At 55.1% G+C, this 14,595-nt stretch overlaps 1 protein-coding gene across 2 annotated transcripts in view; it reads left to right on the top strand.

The window, feature by feature from the left end:
• The first annotated feature begins 4,578 nt into the window (after positions 1 to 4,578).
• Positions 4,579 to 14,595, top strand: part of MDGA1 (MAM domain containing glycosylphosphatidylinositol anchor 1) — a 65,204-nt gene continuing 55,187 nt past the window's right edge. The window contains exon 1 of one of the 2 annotated variants that reach the window (XM_070777904.1): positions 4,579 to 5,598. In XM_070777904.1, coding sequence (XP_070634005.1) covers positions 5,532 to 5,598 — 67 coding nt within the window. In that variant the 5' untranslated portion in view covers positions 4,579 to 5,531. The remainder of the gene's footprint in view (positions 5,599 to 14,595) is intronic. The other variant, XM_019986373.2, reaches the window with a different exon arrangement.

Below are 14,595 nucleotides of genomic sequence, written 5' to 3'. Positions count from 1 at the left end.
CGGCTTGATCCCTCTCCCCTTTAAGGTCTTCAGATGTCCGTGGGGTCTTCTGCGGACACTCTCGCTAACATTTCAGCTCTCACATTTCCTACTCCTCTTCCTAGCTTTAGTATCTCCCTTACTATCTAAATACTATCGGGACTTTTCTGGCAGTCCAGTGGTTAAGACTTTGCCTTCCATTGGTGTGTGGGCTTGATCGCTGGTTGCGGAGAAAGCAAAACATAAAACAGAAGCAATGCTGTAACAAATTCAATGAAGACTTAAAAAATGGCCCACATCAAAAAAATCTTTAAAAATTAGAATAAATACTATTGACAGACTATATCATCTGTCTCTTCACCAGAATGTTACTTCCAGGAGAGCAGGGGTTCTTGCCTGTTTTGTTCACGTTGAATCTGTAGTGCCTGCCACATAGCAAAAACCATTAAATATATCTTACATGAATGAACATGTGAACAGTGGACAGGGTCCCTGCTCTGAATCCTGCACTCCAAGAGCAGAGAGCCTGCTGGGGGTCTGGGGGAGGGGAGTAGAGGGGTCTACAGGACCTGGTGGGTGACCAAAGTCTCTATGGTCCCTCCTTTCCAAGGATGTCATTGCAGGATTGCAATAGTACTAGTCTCGAGCAGCACGATTTATAACAGGAGTTAACTGCTTACTAATTAGCAGCTGGAACCATTAATTGGCTATTTGTTAGAGCGGGAATTAATAAACTGGTCTTTCAGCAGGGTCATAACTCTCCTCATTCCTCGCCCCTCCCAGCCAGCCCTCTCCTACCTGACCAGAAAGTGGCTTGCCCCTAAGATTGAATCAATACCTCCCATTGCATGATTTTCCAAGACGGTTTCCCTTGCAAGGTGATGACGCTCTCTCCCTGCAAAGACTCTTGCGCTGTCTCTCCTGCTTTTTTCTTCCAGGCTCTGACTTGCTAGAAGCCAATGATCGAATGATCGAGAGGCAGGGGGAGATGGGGGAACTTTCTAGTAACGCACTCTCACAACAAAAGCCCCAAGTTGCGCTGCTTGACAGAGGTCTGGGGCTCCTGGTTGTCCAGCCTCTCACGCACGCCCTCAGTCAGCAGCTACTTAGTCTTCCAGGAGCCTATAGGCTGGGCTTTCTCTAGGGCAAAATGATGGAGTTTTTCTTAGAATGTCATGAGTGGAACCCAAGGGCTGGCAGTGGGTGTTGACCACCAGGCCTCCAGGTGGCTTCAGTCTCAACTCGTGCCCAGTGGCCTCCTTCACTGTTGCCTCGAGTCCAGTGGTCTAGCTTTCATGCCCCACCCCCAAGCGCCCGATCTGGGGCGCAGAAGGATTGTTCTCTATTCCAGAAGAGAATAGGAACACTTCTTGTGAAAATATTTACTAAATACCTAGGAAAGAGCAAGCCTGTAGAGTCCACTTCAGCCACTTAGCAGGTGCGTGAATCACTAGATCTCTCTGTGCCATTCTACGAGAATAACAGTCCTGTCTCACGTAGTTGTTGTGAGGATTAAACAGTTAATGCACATGAAGGGCTTAGAACGGTGCTTGGCATGTGGTGTCAGCCATTACTATTATTACTCGTTTCTCTCAACCACTCTGTGAAATGTGGATCCTACTCACTTTTCAGCTGGGGAAACTAAGGCCCAGAGAGGTTAGGACTGGAGCTCAGGACCCATGGCTCCCAAGCCAACTGTTCCTTTCCTTCTCCTATTTGCTTCTCATTGTCAGGCCCAGGACTTTGTCAGAGGCAGCAAAGACAGGCACACCTAGGGGAGGAGATGACTGAATTTATAGGCACAGACAAGCAGGCTGTCAAGGTATTTACACTGCACACAATTAGCTGCCGAGTATTCACAATGGATTAGCTACAGCAAATGTTCAATCCCAGCCGCGGTAGAATTTGGTCCTCTACTCTCCCCTCCTTTTTGTCCCTCCCCCGTCATGAGTCTTCTCTCTCCTCCAGGCCAGGGTAGGTGTTCAGAGACAGTAAACTCAAGAGATGGTTAGCTGAGTCAGTGGGGTTCCTTGTCCACCAATAATGCATCCCAAAGCCAAAAAGGAGCAATTAACTGCTATTTGGGGTTGGCTAACTGAAAAATAGTAAGGCAGTTTACCATGACATGGACAAGTGCCCATCCAATTTAAAATAGGCAAAGCCAAGGAGGGCAGGAATCACTGTGATCACTCATTGAGAGCTTCCTGGAGGAGATGACGATTTTCAAATAATGGGAAGAGGATGATAATAAAAGAAGGTACTTATCATCGCACCCTCAGTTGGTACCACTTCCTTTCAGACTTCGTGGGGAAGGTGGGTGGCAAGATACAGAACCTGATAACTCTGTATGTCTGTGGGGGCAGAAAATGGATTTTTCTCTTTGGTTGGGGATAGAGGGGAATAGAAAAGATGGCGGCATTGAGGGTATCCTAGGTCGGTGGTCTGTGGTCTATGATGGGAATCATTCACTGGTTCATTTAACAGATCTTCAGCTGGCATCTGCTGGGTGCCCAGCACTAAGTGGGTCTGGCTTCCCTTATTCAGCCATAGACCCACAGGAAAGCAAGGAGAGGAAAATAAGGAGAGGCCAAAGGAGGCTCAGTCAAGTGGAGGTGGGCTGCAGAATAAGATTCTTCCCATGAAAGATTATGAAAAAGAATATATGTGTAACTGAACCAGTTTGCTGTCCAGTAGAAATTAACACAACACTGTAAATCAACTGTATTTCAATAAAATACCGGGGGGGGGGGGGATTCTTCCGGTGGTCTCAGACTTCCTGAGATGGACAGAAGGAAACGCGGAGGTGGGCACAGCCGCCCCTCCCTTCCTAGGCTGCCTGGAATTTCCCCAGAGGCCTGAGTCCTGCCGTCACACCCCTGAAGTCAGGGGCAGGTACTCCAATGAGAGGCAGGAGAGGAGAGACCCAGCAGGAAATGGGTCTGGGAAAGAGGGTGACTTATCCTTTAATTATTTAAAAAAATTTTTTTTAAATTTACATGCTGAAAAATTAAGTCTTGTATATGTTCTTTCAGTTTTGACAAATGCGTCGAGTCATGGACCCCCATCACAGCCAAGATGTTAAACAGGTCCGGGGAGTCGGGGAAGAGAAAGGTTTGTAATCTCACCTCTTGCTAGTTGCGGTTTTCTGCGCTCCCACGGGTTGCCCTAACACAACCCTTGCGCACACGCCGAGATAAATAACGGCGACAGGTGGAGCAGGTGAGATTAGCCAGACCCGGGGAGGGGAAAGCGATCGGAGTGCGGGGGAGGCCGCCCGCTTCGCTTGCTCGCCTTTGCCTCTCCCTGCCCGCGTTTGGGAGGCGCGCTCTACCCACCCCTGCTCCCGGAGGGCGGGTTTGAGGTAGTGGAGTTCGGGAGTGCGGGGACCACGTAGCCGGAGCCGGCCCCTGGCTAGGCTGCCGGAAGAGAGGGCGCGCCTGGGGCGCTTGGGGGCGCCTGAGGTCCTGAGCGGAGGCAGGACGGGGAGAAGGACGAGCTGCGGAGAACGGGGGTAGCCTGGGGGAATTTCAGCTGCGGGGTCCTGCGGACAGACCTGTTGGCAACCTGTGGGCCGCGCGCGGCGAGGGCTGGAGCTCTGATCGCGCCCTGTTCGCCCCGGGGCTCAGCCAGCGGCTCCCGCGGCGGCCCCCGCGCCGGACGCGGGGAGAGGCAGCGGCTGCCTGGAAAGGGGCGGGGCTCGGCCGGGGGCGGAGGGACTCCAGGGCCACGCAGACAGCCCTGCAGACCCACACAGCGGGCGACCGGCTCGCGCGCCTGCAGGACCCTGAAAGCCGCGGGCGCCCTGGTTCTTCCCCTTCGATCCCCCGCTTCGGTCCCGCCCCCCAAAAGTGCAAAACATTTTACAAAGTGTGCAGTGCCCCGCGGGCTAGGTTAGAGTCCCCGGGGCGAACGGCCGTGCTTGTCCAGCGAGAGGACTGGGATCCGTGCACCCGGCTCGGTCTGGGTGTGCGAGAGCTGGCGGAGAGCGAGTGCAAGCGCGCTGCAGAGCCCGCGCCGAAACCCACGTCCCTTCGCCACTGTCCTCGGGATAGATGGATCCATTTCTGCTTTCTGACATTTTCCTGCTGGGGGGATGGGGGGGCGGAGAGAGGGAGAGAAGGGGGGAAGGGCAGAAAGGGGTGGGGGGAGAGAGAGGGAGAGAGGCAGAAAGGCAGTCCGCTTCCCCCAGCCTTGTTTTGTTTTCTCTAATTGGTCCTGGGGGAGGCGAGGAAATTGGACAGAGGCTGGGCCCGGCTAGCTGGGCTGCCTTTAATTGGCTCCTTTTTTTAACTGGAGGGGAATCAAACAGGAGAGCGAGCGACAAAGGGTGGGAGAGCGAGAGACCGAACGAGGAGCCGCGAGGAGGAGGGAGGAGGGGAGGGGGAGGAAGGAGGAGGTGGGGGCAGACCGGGGGAGGCGGGGGGTGGGGGGGGAGCGCGGAATGAAAAGCTCGGGGTGTGGGGGGAAGCAGTACAGCGAAGCCCAAGTTGCCGAGCTAGCCGAGAGCTCCCACGGCCCGGAGCCCCGCGGCCGCCGCGCCCGGGAGCCCGGCCCGGCCCGGCCCCGCCTGCTTTGGGCCCCCGCCGGCAGAGGCCGCCGGGCGGGGGCGGGGACGACCAACTTGGGGCGCGGCGCAGCCCCGCTCTCCCTAGAGCTCCGAGCCCGGGAGCGCCACCGCCGCGACCAGACGGCGGGAGCGGAGCGCGGCGAGCGGAGGCGGCGAGCGGCTCCAGCGCCGCAGCCCCGGCCTCGGCGAGAGCGCGAATATTTTTCAAACGACTCAAACTTTCCTTCTTTCCCCGCGTTCTGGGGCCTCTCTTGGATGGAATTGTTCTCTTCATTCCCGCGGGGCGCTGGGGCACGATTCCTCCCCGGGGTTCCTCCGCGGCTCGGCTAACTTCGCGGACCCGGGGACCCGTGGCTCTCGCCCCTCGGCTGAGCCCAGCCCGCGCGCTTCTCCCCGGCTCTGGAGGCCCAGAGTCCGGGCTTTTCGCCTCCGAGAGGACGCCTAGCCCGGCCCCCTTGGATCGGGCCATTGAGCCCCCAGCACCGGCCGCAGAACTGGAGATAGCGGATTAACCCGAGCCGAGCCCCGGCCTCCCCGCCCCCGCTCCACGGAGGGGCGTCCCCTGGGCGGGGAAACGACAAGTTTGTCAGTCGTCGGTGGCCTGTTGGATCCAAGCGCCTCCGCCTCCGCGGAGGGGTCCCTGGAACCCAGAACCCCGAGAGGACAGCCCTGGGGACCCGGAGAGGCTCGGCGGCCGGGCTCCTTGGGCCGGGGCGCTGGCTGCTGCGCCGGGCGCGCCGAGGCACCCGGGGCCAGGCCAGCGCCCCCTGCGTCCCCACGCGGGCAGCGGCCCCGCCGGAGGAGAAACCCGGATCGCTGCCGCCGCCGCCGCCGCCTCCTCAGTCTCCTGGTCTCCGCCGCCGCCCCCTCCGTCGCCTCTCGGGGAAGGGGAAGACGCAAGGGGCACCGAGGGGCCCCGGCGGATGCGCCCCCCACTGCCTCTCGGGCTGCGCCGCCTCGCGGGGATGAAGCACGGGCCGTGAAGATGGAGGTGACCTGCCTTCTACTTCTGGCGCTGATCCCCTTCCACTGCCGGGGACAAGGAGTCTACGGTAAGAGCCCGCGTCCGGCTGAAAGCCGGTTCAGCCCCGCGCGGAAACTTTGCAAGAGGCGCAAAGTGCGCGCTGCGCGGGTTTGGTGGGTACCCCGGCTCGGACTCTGGAGTGGATGCCCGGGTCCCCGCCCTTTTCCAGAGCGCGAGGAAATCGAGCTAGCTGCTTCAGCTCACGGAGGCAGGTCGTAGGGTCTGGCGTTAAGCCGGGGATGCCAGGGGGAGGTAGTATCCACTTTTCCAAACCCTGCCTGGGGCGGGAATGAATCGGAAGCCTTAAGAGCATCCAGTTGGCCTCGGAGACCCTGACAGACCGCACACTGGGGACTGAGAAAGCGACTTGCACCGAAATCTTGTCCCACCCTAACTCGGCCTCTGGAGTGGAAGCCAAGCGCTGCACGATCTGGAGTTGCGCGCGGCTTGCGGGCGAGCCTGGTTGCCAGCTCCGCGGCCCGGCGGCGGGCTCGCCTTCCCAGCTCTCTCGCTGGGCTTCGCTTCTTGACAGCCCAAGCGGATGCAGGCATCCCCTAGATCCGGCTCCCAAGATGCCAAGATCCCTTCTCGGACCTCTTCTGAGCCGGTTAGTTCTTCCCGTCCCCGGTTCTCAGCTACAAAACCCCAGCTCCACCTTCCTTTTCCCTGCGCGCACACAGACATTCAGCCACGGTCCCCGGGAAAGCAAACACTGCACGCGCCCGTCAGGTGACGTGTCCAAACTCTGCCTCCTGCCCACGCAGCTTTGCTCCCGCGTCCGCACGCCCGGCTCTCAGGCGCCAAGGGAACTCTGGTTACCCGCTTCTCCCTTCTCTCTCATGGGTTTTCCGGGGAAGATCCTGCGAGCCGGCATCATCCATTCAGTGTCCCAAGGGCTCATCCCTCTCAGGAACCCTCCGTCTGAGTTCTAACAGCCGGTAATGCCTTGACCCGCAGCACAAAAAGTCTTTGGGGCCCGGTGGCCTTACCGTGCCTTTTCCTGACTGCAGGGTGGTCTGTGTGGGTCAGTTTTTTAATGCGGTGTAGCTGGGGTGGGGATGATTCTCTTTCTTTAGGGTGGATCAGGAGAGGGTTTGAGCTGTTCTGGGGAGGGGGTGGTAGCTGAGGTATTGTCCCCTCAGTTGCTATCCTCAAGTGCAGATGCTAAATGGCTCTTTCTCGGGATGCCTGGCAAGAGGGAGGGGTATCCTGGGGGGGTGGGGCGGGTATCTGTGAGGTGACATCTTCCTGGCCCTACACAGCTAGCTAGCTTGGGTTTAATTCCCCAGGGAGGCTGGCTCAGGCATCTGGCCAAACTCTGCTTCTTAATTAGTTTGTGTGTTTCTTACTGCCTGGCCCTTTACATAGGCCAGAAAGGGAAAGAAGAGAGAAGAATGCAGCAGGGACTGAGAAAGGCTGGGCTGTGGAGAGGAGGCCACTGAGCGGGTTCCAGAGGCCTCGGCCTCCCCGGGGCAGGGGAAGATATCCGGGTGTACTGAGCGGGTCCTGTTTCTTTTTTTCTCCTCGAGATTTCCCTACAGCTTCACTGCCTCCTTAAGAGGTGACCTCAGGAGGCACCAGCCAAGGCCTCTGCCTTCTCACCACGCCCAGGGGCTCTGGAGAGTGATGGGGAGCCCTCCGCCTCTGCTGCTGTTCTCTGCGCTGCTCTTCCCTCTCCGTGCCCTTGGGCAGATCTGGCAGGCTCATCTCCTGGCCGTCCATCTCCTCCATCCCCTCTAGCTTCTTCACCCTTCTCCAGGGCTGCATGAGACCCATCTTGAAGAGGCTCTCGTGAGCCTAGCCTGGAAACCCCAGCCATGAGGGCAAGGGGTGGGGCAGTGGTCTCTGTGGACCCTCACTCATAGGACTCGGGGGCCAGGATTTAGCCATTGCCTTATAAGTCCCCCTTTCACTGTATTTTCTCCACTCCCTCGTGTGCCTGGGTTCTAGCTGCTCTCAGAGCAAATCAAGGTGGGCTTGGTGCACTGGGGCAAACCTGGAGCTCTTGGGTGACATTCTTTCCACTTGCCCTTTGAAAGTTTACCTCCAAGGAAGTCTGGAGCCTCTGGGGAATTGCAGGGTGGAAAGCCTTAATCGGGGTGGATGGAGAGAATGGAAGATCTAGTGTGAGGAGAAGGATGGCAAGAGGCTACGATGCTGGAAATTTGGCCAGCTCTAGCAGAAGGGACAACTACTCTATCACTGGGTCTGGGTTAAGAAACAGTATGGAGAGCTAGTTCTTCTGCGCCCCGCCCCCCACTCCAAAGCAGGTGAGAAAAGAGTAAGAGTGTGGGGGTGAGAGATGGTCACTCATGCCCATCCATCACTGTATGTAGGCACCCAGCATTGTGCCTGGCACGGGCAAATATTTGTTGTGTGAATGAAGGGCCATTGTTGGGAGGAAGTTGAGGAAATGCTTCTTGAAATTCTTTCTCCCCTAGAAGTCTGTCCAGGATGGTTTTTAGCAGGGTAGTGGGGGCTCTTTGAGAGTCTCTGCTTAGGGTGAGTCATGGAGTCCTAGGCTGGCAGCCAGAGGGCACCTTAGCTGCCATGGCAGTGAGCGGGGAGGCAGAAGCTTTTACTCAAGGCACAAAAGATAAAAGTGTGCCTGGACAAGGGAGTCCCTGCATCTTCACAGCCTGTGTGGCTAAGGGAGTGGCAGATTAACATGGAAGCTGAACTGAGAAGAGGGAGGAAGAACAGGACATGGAAGGTAAAGCCATCAGGATCTTGCCTGGGCTGTGGCTCTCTGCTGAGGCTGGTAGGAAGAAGGTGCCTGGAGCTCTATGCCCAGCTTCCCTCAGAGTGTCCACTTGTTGGCTCTGAGGTCCACTGTCCACAATAGGGTTGGGGAGGTGCTCTCAGTCTGGTCAGGTGGCTTTGCTCTTGGGAGCACAGATGCTACGGCAGCTGAGTACTGGAGCAGATGGTGCATTTGGAGCTGGTCTCCTCTTCCCTCCCGCCTCCCAATCTCCTGGGCCAGTTTGTTGTGCTCCGGGGTGTATCTTGTAATCTGCTTTCTGGCATGCTAGGGGGAGGTGGGCTGGCCACAGAGACCTCGTTCTGGGGCAAAGACAGTAGCCAGGTGATGGGGGAGAAGTGTCCTGTGTGTGGTTAGCATCAGAGAACACCCTCTCATCCACTCTGGCTTCCTCTCTTCCTCCCATAGCTGCTGGACTTCTAGCCAGCAGCAGGTCAGTGGGACTCCTCTCCCTTTCAAAAACACAACAAACCCCTGGATTATTTAATATGCAGGAGTGGGAATTGACATTATCCTTAAGACAGGTTGTTTGCAACTTACTGGTGGAAGTCAAAATATTTCACTAAAGGTGTCATCAGAAACTACTATCCTATGCTAATTTTTGTGGGAACATGAAGACAGATGTTGAATAATTTGACAAGAGCAACATAGCTTACAGAATTATCACCAAGTCAGGTTTTTCCCCTCCTCTGAGGGGTGTGGAAAGGGAATTTGAGGAGGTGTGTCTCCCAGTGCCATCTTCTGGGTGTTGATCTGGGTGTGGGCACCCGTGGGAGTTTTCACTGACATTTCTACCCCATGCCTTGAAACTGCCTGCCCGCTGGCGAAGGAAGTCATAGCATATGAAAACTCTGGCCTCCCAGGGCAAGCGGAAGGCTTGGGGTTTTCTAAGTATCCTTGAGAAGGTCCCTGCCTCTTGTCCCTTCTTCCTTCTCAATTGTGGAAACTACATGAGGGAGAAAGAGGACCTTGTGTTCACAAATCCAGGCTGTTTTGTTTGCTTCGTCAGCATTATCTGCACCCCCACCTCCCACCCTCCAAGTTTAAGTTGGCCCCTCAACTAGTCTGAGGGCTCCTAGGCCTCATTTCAGGCAGGAGAGTCCCCCCTTCAGGTCAAGATCCACACGACGTCCCACCCTATGCTGCAGGCTGCAAATCTGTGCTTCCTGCCTGGAAGGGGGCTCTGGGAAATGGGGGTGGTTAGAGAGGAGGAGTTTGTTTATTAGCTGGGAAAGCACCTCTTCGAGGGGCTGGCTGCGGACATGCTGAAGGCCTCCTTGTAATTGGCCAGACCTGACTGTGAGCTGCTGGGGCCAGGGTGGCAAAGCCTCATTTAGAGCCTGGTATTAGCTCTGCTTTGCTGAAACATGGAGGGACGGGGCGGGGGGCTCCACAGGGAGAATGGAGGGAGCTAATCACAGCCGCCAAGGCCGGCAAATGAATGATGCAGGAAATCAATACCTGGGGGCGGGAGTGGAAATCCGGGCAGTGGTAGCAGCCACTGCTTCTCCCCAGCTGCCCAGGAGGCACGGGCAGGACTGGGAGGAGTGAGACAGCCAGGAGTGTGAGGCCCTCCTCTCCCCCATATCCTCCCCGACCCTGCTCCCTTCCATCTTCCTCTCCCCTACTCTTACCTGTTATCTCCTGGTGGCTGGGTTCACGGAGGTTGGGCCAGGAATGCCCCATCAGGCAAAAACATGGAAACTGGGAGATGGGACCTTGGGTCTCTCATTCCTGGATGAGCCCTCCCCGACTCTGGCCTGCCTCTGGACTCTGGGGCCTGACAAGGGCCCAGGGGCCCCGGGACCCTGCCCTGTGCCACTGGCACTGCCGCTCCAGATGTGGCCAGCAGGGGGAGGGCTTGGCCATCACATTGCTTCTTGCCTTTCCTGGGCTCCCTTGGCCTCAAGCCTCCCAGTAGGATGAGAGTTATTCTAATTACTTAGCCTCTGGCCCATGGGGGCTCCGTAGGGCCTTCTGAAGCTCCAGACTGCCCCCACTAGCTCCGGTGTTCCCACCCTAGCATCCAGGGCATTTGCCTTTGGTCAGAGCCACACTTCCGACACCCTGGGTTGGAGGAGAGCTTCCTGGTGGGGCTTGGCTGGGTTGGTTCCTGACCCTTGGGGCTGTGTGCAGAGCAGGGGCTTATACTGTGGCAGAACTGCCTCTTTGAGAACCTGAGTATGGCCCCTCTTCTGCATCTTCCTCCCCACAGTCAGAAGACCCTGCTGGGCACTGGTACTGGGTGTTAAAGGGCCCCTGTTACATTTAGATGCTGATACGGAAGGCAAGAGCAATGCCTAACTCAAAGGAGTGAACCTTTTTTTCTTAATGCAATCTCCCTTTCCCCATGCCTATGAGTAACACGTGTTTTCTGCAAAAACAATCAGAGAAAACATAAAAGTATAAGGAAGAAAGTAAAACTCACTTGACATCTTGCACTGCATTCGATGATGATTCTTTCGGGCATCTTCTTGTGCAAAGAGGACTGCACTTTTTTTCCATTTAGCCTCATCAGGTCTTCGTCGTGGCACGTGGGATCTTCTGTTGTGGTGCGTGTGCTCAGTAGTTGCAGCGTTTGAGCTTAGTTGCTTCACGGCATGTGGGATCTTAGTTTCCTGGACAGGGATGGAACCTGTGTCCCCTGCATTGCAAGGCAGATTCTTAACCACTAGACTACCAGGGAAGTCCTAGGAATGAATATTTTAGGGAGAATTGTTGGTTATAACAACAACATCTTATAGGTGTGTAAGTGCCACGTGCATTAACAAGCATTTTCACACCTCTGCCTGCTTTGGTTCCATAACATTCTGAGAGGTCAGAACAGTGGGTCCTACGGTCCCCATTTAGTAGATGAGGGAACCAAGGTTGTAGGAATGTAAGGATTTGCTCAAGGTCATACAGCTGGTAGGAAGTGGCTTGGAGACTCAATCCCAGTGGGCCTTCTGATTTGGAAGTAGGAAAACATGGTGTCCATCTCCTGTGTGCTCAGTCGCTCAGTCGTGTCCAACTCTTTGTGACCCTGTGGACTGTAGCCTGCCAGGGTTCTCTGTCCATGGGGTTTCCGAGTAAGAACACTGGAGTGGGTTGCCATGCCCTCCTCCAGGGGATCTTCCCCACCCAGGGATCGAACCTGCATCTCTATCTCTCTCTCATCCATCAGCAGGTGGATTCTTAACCACTAGTGCCACCTGGAATGCCCGGTGTGCCTCTCACTATCCATTAAATTACTGAGTACCTCCCTGATTAAGGCCCTGTTCTGAGCATCGATAGGGCTACTGAGATAAATAAGATGCAGGCTCTGCCCTCAAAGAGAAGGAGAGATGAATCACATACAAGATGGTGGTTCCTGGAAGATCTTGATAAATGCCATGTGGCAAGGGCAGATAAAGGGCTGTGGGAATTCCAAGGGAGAGGAAATTACTTCCAAAGCGTTTTAGAGGAGGGGGCATTTGAGCTGGCTTTGACAAATAGAAGTAAGGAGCCAGAAGGGCATCCCAGGTGGACGGCTTATTATGGCAGAGGCAAGGAGGATGTGTATGTGTTGGGGGCGGAGGGGAGTAGTGAGTCATTCATTTGGGCTGGAACGTAAGTTGAAAGGGAGTCAGGGCAGTGAGAGTTGGAGCAGTAAAGGAAAAGTAATAAAAATTGCTAACATTAACTTCCCAGGATGAGATCAGGAATATGTATTGTCTGCTTTAATCCTTATTACAATCCCTTAAGAGAGAGTAATTCATCAGCCCATTTTATCAAAGAGTAAACTGAGGGATCAGAAGGGTGGGTTTACTTGTCCAAGTGTCAGAGCTGGGCTTGAACCCAGATTTGCTGATTATAAGACCTGTGCCTAGAGGCAGTAGGCTGGACTCTTGGGTTTGGGAGATAGTATCGGGAGGGTCTTGAGCAGGTGAATGGGGTAATATGACCAGGGAGCTCATATTAGGCTGGGTAGCCCTGCAGCTGTGTGTTTTGAGGAGGCTAAGCTTAAGAGGAGGAAGACTGGTCAGGAGATCTGGCAGTTGTCTGGCGAGGTTGTAATGAGAGCTTGATCCAGGGTTGGGACTGTGAGAATGGACAGGAAGGAGTCAGTATAAGAACTGCTGCCAGTTGACACACATTTGAGTTTGGCTCTTTGTGGAGCACCTGTGAATTTGGTGAAAGAAACACGCTCTTGTTGTCCTAGAGTTGAAGTTCAAGTTGAAGGGAGACAGGCAGTAAAGAAGTCAGTGAATAAGTATATAATGCATTCTCTGGTGATGAATTCTACACAAAAGGGCAAAGCAGCCAAGTTCAAGTTCATATACATTAATTAGGAGTAGGGGTGCTCCCGGAGTGGGTCTCCCCTCCCTGAGCAGAGACCTGAAAATGCCCGAAGGAGGAAGTCCCACAGACATCTGTAGGAAGTGTGATCCAGGCAGGAGAATAGCCAGTGCAAAGGCCCTGGGGTAGAAACATGCCTGGACTGTTTAGTGACAATGGGGAGTCCAGTGTGGCTGCAGTGGAGTGAGCCATGGGGAGTAGGAGGTGGGATTAGAGAGTTAATGGGGCCAGACTGTTTGCAGCCATGCAGGCTATAGAAGGTCTTTGGGTTTTATTCTGAGAGAAGTGGGAGCCCTGGGAGGATTTTGAACAGAGGAGGGACATGAATTGACACCTTTTTAATAGAATCTCTCTGGCCACCATGTAGAGACTAGACTGTAGGGGGTTGGGGATGGGGGTGGGGGATGGATCCGGTAGAGACTGTTACAAAAGGCGAGAAGTGAGACTGCCCATCACTAGGTCCTGACAGTGTTTCAGAGCTCGGACAAGGGATAGGAGCTGTTTGGAGTTGGGAAGCTTGGTACACAATGGCAATGAGATAGAACAAAGACCACAGGAAGTCAGACAGGTTTGGCGCAGTGGAGTAAAGTAGTTCAACAACGGGACTTCTGGTAAGGAATCCGGGTTTGAACCAGCTGCGGGAGCCTGAGAAATTACATCTGCTTTCAAAGCTGTGGCTTTACGGCTTGTCAGATGGGTTTGTGATAAGCATGTGATGAGCCATACCTGGGAAGCCCCAACTGTGCTGGGCACTTAGCAAATCCTCTGTGAATAGTTTCTTTTTTTTTTTTTTTTAAGTCTTCATTGAATTTGTTACAATATTGCTTCTGTTTTATGTTTTGGTGTTTTGGCCCCGAGGCATGTGGGATCTTAGCTTCCTTACCAGGGATGGAACCCGTACCCCCTGCACTGGAAGGTGGTCTTAACCACTGGATTTCCAGGGACGTCCCCTCAGGGAACAGCTTTATTTGAATGACGGTGTCGGTGCAGTTTTGAACTTCATGCGATTCTGGCACTGGGATGTCTGGGAGAGATGTTGATGGAGCAGGTGGACGTGGGTGGGGGGTGCTCGCTCAGGAGGGAGACATCTGTTCTGAGAGATGGACTCGCATATCTGGATTTATGTCCACACAACAATGTGGGCTGAGACCACGAGGTGGGAGGAAATTGCCAAGGAAGCGTCCAGCAGAAACTAACATAACACTGTAAAGCAACTACACTCCAGTAAACATTTTCTAAAAAATGGCCAACGAAGACAGGATAGACTGAGAGAGGAGACTGGGCTAAGACCAGTGCCCTGGAGGGCCGGGGAGGAGAAGGTGGAGACAGACCAGGTGGCCCCAGGGAGGTAGGAGGAGACTCGAGAGAGGACAGGAATCAGAAAGCCAGGGAAGGGATGGAGTCCAGGGGAGAAAGGGCCATTTGAGATGGGAGAGGAGCTGGAGTAAGGGCCATCTGGGGACTGGGAGGTTGGTGGGGAGGCGGCTGAAGCATAGAGTGGGGTGTTCGAGGGCCAGTGGGAGCCCCCCGGGGATTTCTGATTCGGTGGGTCCGAGGCTGAGCAGAGATAATGCATTTCCAACAAACTCCTGGGGAATGCCGGTGCGGCTGGCTCACGGGTTGCTGTTTGAGCAGCACGAGTAGGCAGGAGAGAGGAGTGGACTCAGGTGGGACGACTTGGGTTGGCAGGTCAGGGGGCAGCTCACTGAGGGCCCCTGACCCAGGCGTCTTGCCTTTCTGAGCTCAGCTTCCTTATCTGGAAGGCTGGTTCAGGCACACCCACCTCTTGGGATTGCAGAGGAGCCGAGAGGGATAGCACTTTGTAAACTCCGAGGCGCACTATGAGGACTCTGTTTCACGAGAGCAGAGGGCTGGTGGGCAGATGGTAGGGAGCCCCGGGTGTGGGCGGCGTATGGAAGCAGGAGGTGCAGGCCACAGGCCAGGGAG

The sequence above is a fragment of the Bos indicus genome, chromosome 23 (assembly GCF_029378745.1).
Source record: "Bos indicus isolate NIAB-ARS_2022 breed Sahiwal x Tharparkar chromosome 23, NIAB-ARS_B.indTharparkar_mat_pri_1.0, whole genome shotgun sequence".
Lineage (NCBI taxonomy): Eukaryota > Metazoa > Chordata > Mammalia > Artiodactyla > Bovidae > Bos > Bos indicus.
Note: the sequence above shows the minus strand (reverse complement) of the source record. Positions and strands in the feature narration are given on the sequence as shown.